We start from the raw sequence: 13,980 nt of genomic DNA, 5'->3' as shown, positions 1-13,980 counted from the left end.
GTAAAGATGGCCAGAGGTAAGATTCTACTCTACTAGAGGGAATGAAATCATTTGAAACTGGGTTGAATCAAATGGCTTTCCAAAGAATGAATAATGAACCATGAAAAAAACTCCCCTGTCTGCCTTGAAAGGGGTCACAAAAAGACCCAATCAGAGCCGGGCATGGTAGTGCATGCTTGTAATCCCAGCATTTGGGAGGCTGAGGCCGGAGGATTGTGGTTCGCGGACAGCCTCAGCTACTTAGTGAAGCCCTCTGCAACTCAGTGAGACCTGGTTTCAAAATAAAGAATTTTTAAAGGGGAGGAGGGGCTGTAGCTCAGAGGTCGAATGCCCCTGGGTTCCATCCCAGACCCGCAAAAAAAAAGAAAAGAAAAAAAATTGTATGAGCTAGTAACACAGAAAAACAAGCCAAATGTTGGTAGCTTGGTTAACCCAAATAGATCTTTTTAAGGGTATAGACCAGCAAAGGAATTTCAGAAGTCATGTGCTTGAAGTTTACATTACTATATACTTAAACATACTTTTTATATGTATGACTGATTTTCCCCCCTAGACTCCTGTGTATTTCCTAGACCTGGCACAGTACTTGGTTCAGGACATATCAGTGGTTTTTTGTTTGTTTTGCAGGTCTGGGGATGGAACCCAGGGACATTTGACCTCCGAGCTACATCCCCTGCCCAATTTTTTATTCTTTATTTTGAAACAAGTGTTTTTGTTTTTAATTAAACAGTCTGTGACATCTTTTTTTTTTTTTTTTTTTTTTTTTTTGGTGGCACAAGGATTGACCCAGGGGCATTCTACCTCTGAGATACACTCCTAGCCCGGATTTTATTTCTTATTTGGAAATAGAGTCTCACTAAATTGAAGAGGGTCTTACTAAGTTTCTGAGGCTGGTTTTAAACCTGCAGTCCTCCTGTCTCAGCCTCCCAAGTACTGGGATTACAAGTGTGTGCCACCACATCCAGCTACCAGTCTGTGCCATCTAATTCTCAAGTTAGACCATGGTTGGGAAGGGGTTCTTAGTGCTTCTCAGTGGACATTAAAAGGGAGGGAATTCCCCCCATATACATACCAGGAGACACATACCTTTCTAGTTGTCACAACTGGAGGCAGTGCTACTGGTATCTAGTGGATAGAGGCCAGGGATGCTGTTAAACATACAATGCACAGAATGCACAGAACAGCCTCTATGACAAAGGTTTATCAGCCTAAAATATCAATAGTGGCAAGACTACGTGACTAGTGCCTAGCCCAAATTGCAGATAAGAATACTAAGTTCAACCTAGAACTCTGACGTTCAAGATCACAGAAGGCTGATATTATAGAAAAAGTTTTGCCTAGACTCCTCCTAGATCTTATATTAGAGGAAAACAACTCATGCTGAAGGAACCTAGGCTAATAAAAACTGAGGGCTCAACTAAAAAGAAAAGGTACTAGCCGGGTGTGGTGGCGCACACTTGTAATCCCCGCGCTTGGGAGGCAGAGACAGGAGGATCACGCAGGTTCGAAGCCAGCCATGCACGCTGGCTTAGGAGACCCTGTTTTCAAATGAAAATGTAAAAATAGGTCTGGAAGTGTAGCCCGGAGGTAGAAGGGCTTCCAGGAACCCCAGTACCACAAGAAAAGGTACTATATGAAAATCCTCAGTGTGGGATGGAAAAAACATACACACAAGGAAGAGTATAGAATATTCCCACCAAATGTGAAACAGGCCAGTCAGTGCCATTTATTATACATGGTGAACAGCCTCTGAACCCAAGTACTTCCATAGTGGGTTTGTTTGGTTGTGTGGTTTTTTTTCTTTTTCTTTTTTGCATCAAACAGGTTCTTCCAAGAGCCTGCTCATAAGGAAGACAGACAGAGAAATCTTCAGTAAAATGAAACCAACAGAAGATAAACAGCCTACATGTGAAGAACAATGTTAAAAAACTCACCAGACACAAACCACACCAAACACTCATCCCATTTAATTCCCTGTTACATGCGCTGAGGAAACCAAGAACATTAGGCCCCAGGGCAGCAATGCTCTGAGGTTCTAACTCAGGCCCCCTCTTTGTGACAGATTCATGCACACACATCCACACATTCCATTGACCCAGGCAGAAGTACACATGCATGCACAGGAGGTTAGAGAACCACAGGGCAGGATGGGAGGAGGAGCTGGTCAAAAATATGCCATCGACTGGCAAGTGGTGACCCAGAGAACTCTTCTGTTGCAGGCTGAACAGGGTCAAAATTAGAACAAAGGCAGAACACAGGATAAAGGTAAGATGCTCAGACAAGAGGTTGGAGAGATGAAGAGGAAAGATGTGGGGGTGAAGGACAGCCTCAAGGGGAAGGTCTTTCTTTATTGGGAACTTGGATAGACAGAGGTCTTGTGACTCTGATGACATAGTGAGGCTGAAGGAAGATGCCACAGCATTGCCTCTGCATACCATGCCCTCTCCCAAGGTAGAGGGAAACTCAAACACCCATGTTCTAGCCCTGCCCACTGGCACTCTTTAAGAACTTTCCCCAGTACCCAAAAAGAAATGACCCCCAACACACACACTGAGTTAGGTCCAGCATAGGCCAAAGTTAGGCCAAGCACAGAAAGTTTCAATAACTCTTCTTGGTGGAACCAAAACCAGAGAAGCCCATCACAGCTGCCATCTCATCATCCTCCTCAAAGGTCAGGTCTTCCTCGGCTCTCCTTTTCTTCTCCTTCTGTTTCTCTTTCTTGTATGCTTTAGCCTTTTCCTCCTGGGGAGATTAGGGAGGGCAAAAATCCAAATCAGTTCAGACTCCTGAGCCAAATTTGTCACAAGAGACACGGGAGCTTCAAGAGTCCTTTCTGGCCGGGCGTGGTGGTGCACGCTTGTAATCCCTGCGCTTGGGAGGCTGAGACAGGAGGATCGCACAGGTTCCAAGCCAGCCTCAGCTACTTAGTGAGGCTCTCAGCAACTTAGTGAGACCCTGTTTCCAAATAAAATATAAAATAGGTCTGGGAGTATAGCCCGGAGGTAGAAAGCCTCTGGGTTCCACGCCCAGTACCACCAATAAAAATAAAAGAGTCCTTTCTGCCTGACATGGTGGCACACACCTGTAATCTAGTATTTTGGAGGCAAAGACAGAAGGATTGTTAAGTTCAAGAACAGCCTCAGAAAGCAGTGAGACTCACCGGGTGTGGTGGTGCACGCTTGTAATCCCTGTGCTTGGGAGGCGGAGACAGGAGGATCGCGCTGGTTTGGAGCCAGCCTTGCTGGCTTAAGAGACTCTGTTTCCAAATTTAAAAATATAAAATAGGTCTGGGAGTGTAGCCCGGAGGTAGAAGGGCTTCCAGGAACCCCAGTACCATCAAAAAAAATAATAAGAAAGAAAGAAAGAAAAGAAAGCAGTGAGACTTAGCAACTTAGTGAGATCCTGTTTCAAAATAAAAATAAAATAGGGCTGGGGAGCCAGGCATGGTGGCACATGCTTGTAATATCAGTATTTGGGCGGCTGAGACAGGAGGAGGAGGACCACAGGTTCACAGCCAGCCTCAGCTATTTAGTGAGCCCTACCGCAACTTACGGAGACCCTGTTTCAAAATAAAGAATGAAAGAAAATGGGGTGGAAATTGGGGGACGGCTCAATCAGTGATGTGTGCATGTATGCCTCCACCATTTTGTACTCCATTAAGATTTATGACTACAATGCACCAATAATAAAACAAAAACAGCCGGGCGTGGTGGCACATGCTTATAATCCCAGCATTTGGGAGGCTGAGACAGGAGGATCAAATCACGGTTCCGGACAGCCTCAGCTACTTAGTGAGGCCCTCTGCAATTCAGTGAGACTCTGTTTCAAAAAAGAATAAAAAAATAGGGCTGGAGGTGTAGCTTAGAAGTAGAATGCCCCTGGGTTCCATCCACAGTACCACAAAGAAAGAAAGAAAGAAAGAAAGAAAGAAAGAAAGAAAGAAAGAAAGAAAGAAAGAAAGAAAGAAAAACAGAGCTGGGGGTGTAGCTCAGTTCCATTCCCAGTTCTGTTCGGTAAATAAATAAATAAATAAATAAATAGAATACCCAAAACAAAAATGGTCCAAAGAGTCTTAGAGAAAAGAATAGGTTTCCTTCAACTAAATGGCATCTCAAACAAGGGCAATAAAGGTTCCTCCTGGTATATAGAAATTCAGGGACACAACTGGAGGAGGGGGTCAGGGATGATGAAAAGGGTCCCCAAAAGTCACAAGATAAAATTCAAAGCTGGATAGAGGTGGGGACAGGAAAATCTCACCTCTTCTCTGAGTTCCTTCATCCTTTCTTCAAAATCATAATCCTTCTGTTTTTCTTCCATCTTCTTCTTATTGACCTCAAAACGTTTTTTCACCTGATCTAAGGTAGAACGTTCCACACGCATAGACATGCCCAGGTTTCGCTGATCTAGGTGGATCCACAGTGAAAAAGGCAAGGTCATTACAGTACACTCAAGACCCTCAAAAATTCTTATCCTAGCTTTTTTTTTTTGTCCTCTTGTGGTACTGGGAATGGAACCCAGCAGCCCAGCTCTTGTCCTAGTTATTAAAAAAAAAGACATCCTTTTGCCAGGTGTGGTGGTGCACACTCATAATCACAGTACCTGGGAGGACACAGGAGGATCGTAGATCTGAGGTCAGACTCAGCAACTTAGCAAAAAGGGCTGGGGGTGTAGCTCAAAGGTAGAACGCTCCTGGGTTTAATGCTCATACCCCAAAAAAAATCCTTTAAGGGGCTGGGGTGTAGCTAGTGGTAGAGTGATCGCCTAGCACAGGCAATGCCCTGGGTTTGATCATCAGCATCACAAAAAAAATAAACTTGAAAATATCTTCATAGCAGGGCGTGGTGGCACACGCTTGTAATCCCCGTGCTTGGGAGGCAGAGACAGGAGGATCGCGCAGGTTCGAAGTCAGCCGCGCGCTGGCTTAGGAGACCCTGTTTCCAAATAAAAATGTAAAAATAGGTCTGGGAGTGTAGCCCGGAGGTTCAAGGGCTTCCAGGAACCCCAGTACCACCAAAAAAAAAAAGAAAAAGAAAATATCTTCATAAAATACACAACAAAAATAATTATGGCTAAAAGAAATTCTTGGCCTCTTCTGTTTTCAGAAGCAGCAGTCCAAGACAACAAGATGCAGGTGTTCTTCAACTGCCCTTACTGAGTAAATAATGCTAGTAGGACCACCTAAGCCCAGGAGACCATGATTTGGGCTTATTGAGAACCTAGAACAATATCTCACCTCATGTCCTCCAGATATATTAACTAATAAAGAATGGCCTGTGATAAGCAAATGTAGAGTTAGTTCCCCAGGTATCAAAATAGAGCCCAAGAGAAATCACCCTTATTTTCTACCCCACATCCAAAACCCAATCCCCGGTCACAAACTACCTCCACATCTTACGTTTCTTTCCGTTTATGTGATCCAGGAAGTTGATAGAGTCTTTCACCACACAGTCACAGACATTGCAGTAATATCTGATAGGAAAAAAACAGCACAAGGGTCAAATCAGGCTTTCAAGCCAGGCATGGTGGCACAGTACTCAGGAGACTGAGACTGAGGCAGGAGGATTGCAGATTTGAGGCTAGCCTCAGCAACTTATTGAGGCTGTTTCATATTTAAATAAAAAGAGAACAGGACTAAGGTGTAGCTTAGAGGTAGAATGGTCCTACGTTCAATCCCCAGTACCAAAAAAGAGAATCTGGTTTTTAAGCCACACATGGTGGTACATGCCTATAACCGTACTACATGGGAAGCTAAGACAGGAAGACCACAGGCTCAAGACTAGCCTCAGCAATTTAATGAAGTCTCTCAGCAACTTAGCAAGACCTTATTTCAAAAAATAAAAAAATAAGCCAGGCATGGTGGCACATGCTTGTAATCCCAGCATTCGGGAGGCTGAGACAGGAGGATCGCAGTTCGCAGACAGCTTCAGCTACTTAGTGAGTCCCTCCACAACTTAGTGAGACCCTGTTTCCAAATAAAAAATAAAAAATAGGGCAGGGAGTGTATCTCAGAGGTCGAATGCCCCTGGGTTCCATCCCCAGACCCGCAAAAATAAATAAATAAAATTCAAAAAAATAAAAAAGCCTGGAGATAATAGCTCAGAGGGAAAATAACCCTGGGTTCAACCCTCAGTACCAAAGAAAAGATTCTGGTTTTCAACCAAAAAAACTACTTTTTAGCAAAGTGTGGTGGCATATGCTTGTAATCTCAGTTACTTGGGAGGCTGAGACAGGAAGATCACAGGTTGAGGACAGTCTCAGCAAGCAGTAAGACTCTAATCAACCTAGCAAGACCTGTTCTAAAATAAAAATAAAATAGGCTGGGATTGTAGTTTAAGGTAAAATGTGCCTGAGTTTAGTCCCCAGTACTGTGCAAAAAAAAAAAAAAAACCTCTCCAATTTTTATGTATTTATTTATTTATTTATTTATTTATTTATTTATTTATTCCTTTCTTTCTTTCACACTAGGAGTGGAACCCAGGGGCATTCTACCTCCGAGCTCCACCCCCTGCTTTATTTTTTTATTCTTTATTTTGAAACAGGGTCTCACTGAGTTATCAAGGGACTAAGTAGCTGAGGCTGTCTGTGAACCGTGATCCTCCCATCTCAGCCTCCCAAATTCTGGGATTACAAGCGTGTGCCTCTACACCCAGCTCTTTATGTATGTAATCTTTTTAAAAATTAATTTCCATGAAGTCTTAACTCTTGGTGGAGAGGAAGGAGGGTGGTTACCATCCTCTAAGAACAGCTCCACAATGAGCCCTACCCTCCTGATATTCCTATCCTATGTACTCTCCACCCCATCTATACCAGGGTTAGTCTATGAGACCAACAGAATATACCAAAAGTGATGGTTATTTTTTTTCTTGGTACAGGGGTTGAATCCAGGGGCATTCTACATCTGAGCTACACCACCCAGACTTTTTTTTTATTTTTAATTTTGAAACAGGATCTTACTACGTTAATGAGTCTCACAACTTGCTGAGCTGTTCTTGAACCTTCAATCCTCCTGTTTCAGCCTCCCAGCTTAAAAGAAATGGTATATCACTTTCAAAATTAGATTATAGACATGATGGCTCATGCTTGTAATCCCAGTACTTGGAAAGCTGAGACAGGAGAACAGCAGGTTTTTGGCCAATCTCAGCTACTTAGTGAGGCACTCCACAATTTAGTGAGATCCTGTTTCAAAATAAAGAATAAATTAAGTAATTAAAAATTAGGTTAAAGAAAACCATGACATCAAGCCAAGTAATCCCAGTACTTGGAAGGCTGAGAAAAGAGGATCCCAGCCTTGAGGACAGCATGGTAACTTGGTAAGACCCTGTTTCAAAATTTTAAGTAAAGAAAGCCAGGCGTGGTGGTGCACACTTGTAATTCCAGCATTAGAGAAGCTGAGACCAGAGGATTGGAGTTCGTGGACAGCCTCAAATACTTAGTGAGGCCCTTCGCAATTCAGTAAGACCCTGTTTCAAAATAAAGAATAAGCCGGGCGTGATGGCGCAAGCTTGTAATCCCAACAATTGGGAGGCTGAGACAGGAGGATCAACAGGTTCGAAGCCAGCCTCAGCTACTTAGTGAGACCCTGTTTCCAAATAAAATATAAAAAATGGGGGGGGGTCTGGGAGTATAGCCCCGAGATAGAAAAGCCCCTGGGTTCCACCCCCAGTACCACAAAAATAAAGAAAAAGAGAAAGAATAATTTATTTATTTTTTATTTTTTATTTTTGTGGGTCTGGGAATGGGCCAGAGGCATTTGACCTTCAAGCTACACCCCTGTCCAATTTTTTATTCTTTATTTTAAAACAGGGTCTCACTGAGTTGCAGAGGGTCTCACTAAGGAATAAAAATTTTAAGTAAATAAATATAAAGGACTAGAAAGTTGGACATGGTGGTGCACACTTGTAATCCCAGTACTTGAGAGGTTGAGATAGGAGGATCACAGGGTCAAAGCCAGCCTCAGCAACTTAGTGAGACTCTCTTTCCAGATTATAAAATAAAAAGGGCTAGGAGTATAGCTCAGAGGTAGAATGTCTCTGGATTCAATCTCCAGTACCACAAAATAAAAAATAAGGGCTAAGAGTGTGGCACAGATAGGACAGTTCAAATCTCAGTACCATTTAAAAACAAACAGGGATTCTATCTTTGTGTGGATCACTTGCTCTGGGAAAGCCAGTAGCTTTGTTGGGAGCAGTCCTATGGAGAGCTCATAGAGTGAAGAACCTTAACCTCCAAACCATAGCCACAGGCATATGAGAGACTTGGAAGCAGATCCTCCAACCTTAAGTCTCTGATGAATTCAGATCTAGCTAACTCCTTGACTATAGATTCATGAGATACTCAGAACCCTCTAGACATACTATTCCTAGATTTCTTCCCATAGAAACTATGAGCTACTCTATTTTACATTGCTAAACCTTGAGTTAATTTGTTAGTTTACATAGCAAAGGATAAATAACACAGAGAGGAAAGACAGTGTGTTTTCTAAACGACTCAGGGAAGCATCACTAATTCATATCCGTGTTGACCTCTTGCTGAAAATCCTAACTAGACAGAGGAGTGATGGGCAAAAGACAGACAAGCTTTTGTGGAACCTTCTTCTCACATCTGGGAAGAAGGTACAAAACACGGCATCTTCCATAAAAACCACAACCTATGTCTAGAGACGCAACCCCTTTTCATCACAATTAATAATTCCTCAGCTCCAATCCAGATCCACCTAATTTCTCCCCCCAAAATCTCCTCAGCAGTCCCTTGATATATTTTTTTCTAACAGAAAAATAATCCCTTTTAAGATGGTAAAGAGCAGTTGTACTCCTAATATGAAAAATCCCACAAAGTGACCCCTCCTACAGACTTTGGGGAACAAGAAAAAATATTTGTTTACATTACAGGATGATATTATGGACCACAGTGTAGTTATCCTGAGGCCAATGACCTTCGGCAACACTTCCTAAAACCAACATAGGTTGTTTATTAGTCCCCCTCGTTGTTTTAGAGAAAGATGAAAGGCCACTTACCCTCCCATCTCAGACTGTGGGGTGGTCTTGGTAATGACAATTGTCTTCCCAAGCTTGGATTCCAAGTCCACTTTGTAGTCCCTGTGCCGCAGAAGTTCCCGCTTGACTGGCTGCACTGGTTTTCCTATAATATAATGGAGAAGAATTTCCTTGAATATTATAATTCCTCAACCAGATAGGAAAATAAATGAATGAAACTCAAAACCCAGAGGACTACTCTTTTTGGTTTTTCTAAGATGGGACACAAAAGGCACCTCAAGCAGCAGTTAGCAGTAGCTAGGGAGAATGTGAAGACAGAAAAATAATTAATCAGCTATCTACTGCTTTTCTCCACTTTAAAGACAACAAATCTAAGCCAAGAACAATGGCACACATCTGCAATCCTAGTACTTGGGAGGCTGAGACAGGAGGATTACAAGTTCAAGACCAGTATCAGCAACTTGGTGAGACTTTGTTTCAAAATAAAACTTTTAAAAAGAGGGGGAAAGCTAGGGGTATAACTCAGAGATAAAATGCTCCTGGCTTCAATCCCTAGTACCAAAAAAATAAAAAAGCCAGGCATGTTAGTGCACACTTATAATCTTAGTACTTGGGAGGCTAAGATAGGAGGATTGCAAGTCAAGACCTGTCTCAGCAACTTGGTAAGACTTTGTTTCAAAAAAATTTTAGCCGGGTGTGGTGGCGCATGCTTATAATCCCCCACGCTTGGGTGGTGGAGACAGGAGGATCGCGCAGGTTTGAAGCCAGCTGTGCTGGCTTAAGAGACCCTGTTTCCAAAAATAAAAAAGTATAAAATAGGTCTAGGAGTGTAGCCCGGAGGTAGAAGGGCTTCCAGGAACCCCAGTACCACCAAAATAATAATAATAATAATAAATAAAAAATAAATTAAAAAATAAAAATAAAAATTTTTAAAAGAGGGGAAGAGCTAGGGGTGTAGCTGAGAGAGAAAATGTTCCTGGCTTCAATCCCTAATACCAAAAAAATAAAAAAATAAAAAAGCTAGGCATGTTAGTACACACTTATAATCCTATTACTTGGGAGGCTAAGATTGGAGGTTCGAGGACAGCCTAAGCAACCTAGTAAGACCTTGTTTCAAAACAAAAAATCAGGCTGGGGATATAGCTCAAGGGTAGAATGCCCCTAGTTTCAATCCCCAGTACCAGTTAAAAAAAAAAAAGGAGCAAGGGCATTTAGTCATGCTCACATAATAGGCACACTCCACACTAATTTTTGGTTTTGGTGGCACTGGGGACTCAATCCAGGGGCATTCTACCTCCAAGCTACATCCCCAGCCCTATTTTTTTTTAACCAGGGTCTCACTAGGTTAGTGGGAGTCTCATTACTTGCTGAGGCTGTCCTAGAACCTGAGATCCTGTCTCAGTCCCCCAGTTCTGGCATTACAGGCAGGCACCACCTTGCTTGGCTGAGCACTATTTATTATACATGTTACATAAAAAATGAAGAGGATTAATGTATAAAAGGTGGTCCAAAAAAGAATGTTAGAGCCAGGCATGTGCCTATAATCCTGGTACTTGGGAGGCTGAGACTGGAAGATTGCAGGTTTGAGTACAGCCTCAGCAAATAGTGAGACTCTCATCAATCTAGCAAGAAAATAAAAATAAAACAGGGCTGGGGGAGTAGCTCAGAGGTAGAATGACCCTAGGTTCAATTCCCAGACACACACACACACACACACACACACACACACACACACACACGTATGTTAGAAAACAGATGAGAAAATAGAACATTTCTTTTTGTGTATGTGTGGTGCTAGAACTTGAACCCAGGAACATTCTACCTCTGAGCTATACCCTCAGCACTATTTTATTATTTATTTATTTATTTATTTATTTATTTATTTATTTATTTATTACTTACTTTGTGGTACTAGATTGAACCCAGGGGCATTCTACCTCTGAGCTACACCTCCAGCCTTATTTTTTATTCTTTATTTTGAAACAGGGTCTCACTAAGTTGCAGAGGGACTAAGTAGCTGAGGCTGTCTGCAAACCTGCAATCATCCCTATCTCCTGTCTCAGTCTCCCAAGTACTGGGATTACAAAAGTGTGCCACCACACCCAGCTTTTTTTATTTTTAAAGAGTCTCACTATGTTGCTGAGAGCCTCTATAAATTTCAGAGGCTGGCTTTGAACCTGCGATCCTCCTGTCTCAGCCTCCCAAGTACTGGGATTACAAACATGTGCCACCTCATCTGGCTTTTATTTTTAAAAGTCTCACTAGCCAGGCATGGTGGCCCACGCTTGTAATCCCAGCACTTGGGAGGCTGAGACAGGAGGATCGCACAGGTTCATTGCTAGCCTCAGCTACTTAGTGAGGCTCTCAGCAACTTAATGAAACTCTGTTTCCAAATAAAATATAAAGTAGGTCTGGGAGCATAGCCCGGAGGCAGAAAGCCTCTGGGTTCCACCCCCAGTACCACCAAAATAAATAAATAAATAAATAAATAAATAAATAAATAAATAAATAAAGTCTAAGTTGCTGAGAGCCTCTAAGTTTCAGAGCTGGCTTTGACCTGCAATAAGCCTGTCTCAACCCCTCAAGTACTGTGAATACAGGTGGACACCACACCTGACTAGGACATTTCTTCCAGTAAAACAAAATTGATATAGAAGAACACATCAACTGCCTGACACTGTACAAGGCACTAAATGAAACAATCACACATTCCTAGTGAGTATCCTTCAGACTATGGGAGGGCTTTGTTTGTACTAGGGGACTGAACTCAAGAGCATTCTACTTCAGTGTTACACCCTCAGTCCCCCCCCTTTTTTTTTTGGTGGTGGAATCCAGGGCCTTTCTACCTCCAGGCTATACTCCCAAGCCTATCTTATATTTTATTTGGAAACAGGATCTCACTAAGTTGCTGAGAGTCTAAGTATCTGAGGCTGGCTTTGAACCTGTGTGATCCTCCTGTCTGAGCCTCCCAAGCGCTGGGATTACAAGGTGTGCCACCCCGCTCGGCTGCCACCCTCAGCCCTTTTTAATTTTTATTTTGAAATAGGGTCTCACTAAGCTGCTGAAACTGGCCTTGAACCTACAAACCTTCTGTCACAGCCTCCCAAGTACTGGAATTACAACCTGCGCCACCAAACCTGCCTAGGGAGGGTATTAATGGGGCCAATAATACCTCCCCCCCAAGACATTTCATAGATATATAAGGTGTCATCCATAGCAGTAATGCTCGGCAGCACAACACTCCACTTTGTCATTACTAAGGATTCCAGTCTCCTTCAGTAAAGCATTAACTGCGCCAAGCAAAGGGAGAATAAGAAAGCAGAGGATAACGGAGCTGAAGAGCACCTCAAGACCACTTCAGTCCACCTGCTCGCTGTCATTTCTCATCTCACGCACGTAGAAACCGAGGACCAGGGAGGCTACACTGCCAGAGGCGAGTGGGAAGGCAGCGCATTTCAACTCCCGGCCACTGCATCGTCTCTCTGCTACCCTTAGCCCTTGATGAAGCGGGCACCCACCATCCTTCTTTTCTCTCTCTTCCGTGAGCCTCTTCTCCGCGAGCTTCTCATATTCATCTTTGTCCCACTTTCGGCGAAAGTCCAAGTTTTTTGTCTGTAGGGGAAAAAAGCGCTCAAGATCCGTCGCTAATGGTTTCCGGACCCCTAGAGAAACTGAGGAGCCCGCGTCCTCGCCCCAGGACCTTCCAGAAGCGAAGCCTCTCTGGACGGCACCAGGAGGCTGGGGTGGACTCGGGACCCCAACCCGAGACCTCGGCGAGTCCACCGTCCCTGCGCCAGGGCCGTCCGGGGAGCTCTCGGACCCGGACCCTGGGATCGCCAAGAGGTGTCGGGAAGCCAGTTGGGTGCCGCTGTCGGTCTCTATTCAACGCTGAGAAAACACCCCCCAACCCGCGAACCGCCTCCTCACACACAACACCTACCCCGCTGCCCGACGCCATCTTCACAGCGAAGTGAATGGAAAGCCGGAAAATGCCGTAAAACGCTGCCTGGAGCCGTAAAGCAAGGCCGCCTTCCAATAAGCGCAGGGCCTGGAGTTCTCCACGCGCTGAGGACTGGAGCGCGGAGAAAACAGACCTGCAGGCCCCGCCCCCACCCAGGGGTGCGCAGGCGCAAGGGCGGCCTGAAGCAACACGGAAGTAAGGGCGCTTGCAAGTTGGTTTTTTTGTATGTTTGTTTTTTGCGCAGGATTTCAAAACAAGTATGGAAGGATTTGTACACTCGTCTCTTTTACAAGGGACGAAACTGAGTTTCCGAAACAGTAGCCTCTGATCAAACCTTGCATGAACTGCTCACCAGCATGTACTAAAAATATAGCCCGAAATTATGTAGGTTTTTACAAGAGCTGCATCCTTCCCTGAGACAGAAGAAAAGCACTTTTTGCACTTGAGCCCTTTTTCTTGAAACAATGGTCCCACCAATTAGTTAACTCAGTTTTTCTCCAACTGGGGAACATGATAGTCATTCAATCAGTATAACACATATCACCTGGACTTGAAAAGACGGACCAACAGCAGCTCGCTACAGTGAAGTGTTCTGGGAAATGGTTCATTTAGATTTTTTTTTATTATTATTATTATTTTTTTTTTTTGCGGTACCGGGGATAGAAACCAGGGGCTTTGTACCTCCGGGCTATACCCTCAGCCCTAATTTTTGGTCTTTTTATTTATTTTTATTATTTATTTATTTTGCAGGTCTGAGGATGGAACCCAGGGGCATTCGACCTCCAAGCTACACCTCCTGCACTTTTTTTGTTTTTGCGGGTCTGCGAATGGAACCCAGGGGCATTTGACCTCCGAGCTACACCCCCTGGCCTACTTTTTATTCTTTATTTTGAAACCGGGTCTCACTGAGTTGCAGAGGGCCTCACTAAGTAGCTGAGGCTGTCCACAAACCGGGATCCTACAGGTCTCAGCCTCCCGAATGCTGGGATTACAAGTGTGCGCCACCACGCCCAGCTATCCTGCACT

General features: G+C 43.7%; 1 protein-coding gene across 1 annotated transcript; it reads right to left on the bottom strand.

Moving 5' to 3' along the window:
• Window positions 1–2,598: 2,598 nt before the first annotated feature.
• On the bottom strand, window positions 2,599–12,951 carry ZMAT2 (zinc finger matrin-type 2; the record flags this gene model as incomplete). The annotated part of the gene is made up of 6 exons (XM_080713547.1): window positions 2,599–2,742; window positions 4,258–4,403; window positions 5,396–5,469; window positions 9,015–9,138; window positions 12,512–12,605; window positions 12,934–12,951. The coding sequence occupies 6 exons, from the start codon at window positions 12,949–12,951 to the stop codon at window positions 2,599–2,601; spliced, it is 600 nt and encodes a 199-aa protein (XP_080569673.1).
• Window positions 12,952–13,980: the final 1,029 nt, after the last annotated feature.

The sequence above is a fragment of the Muscardinus avellanarius genome (genome assembly GCF_963383645.1).
Source record: "Muscardinus avellanarius genome assembly, chromosome: 1".
NCBI lineage: Eukaryota > Metazoa > Chordata > Mammalia > Rodentia > Gliridae > Muscardinus > Muscardinus avellanarius.
The sequence above is the reverse complement of the archived record's forward strand: the minus strand, read 5'-3'. Positions and strand labels throughout refer to the sequence as shown.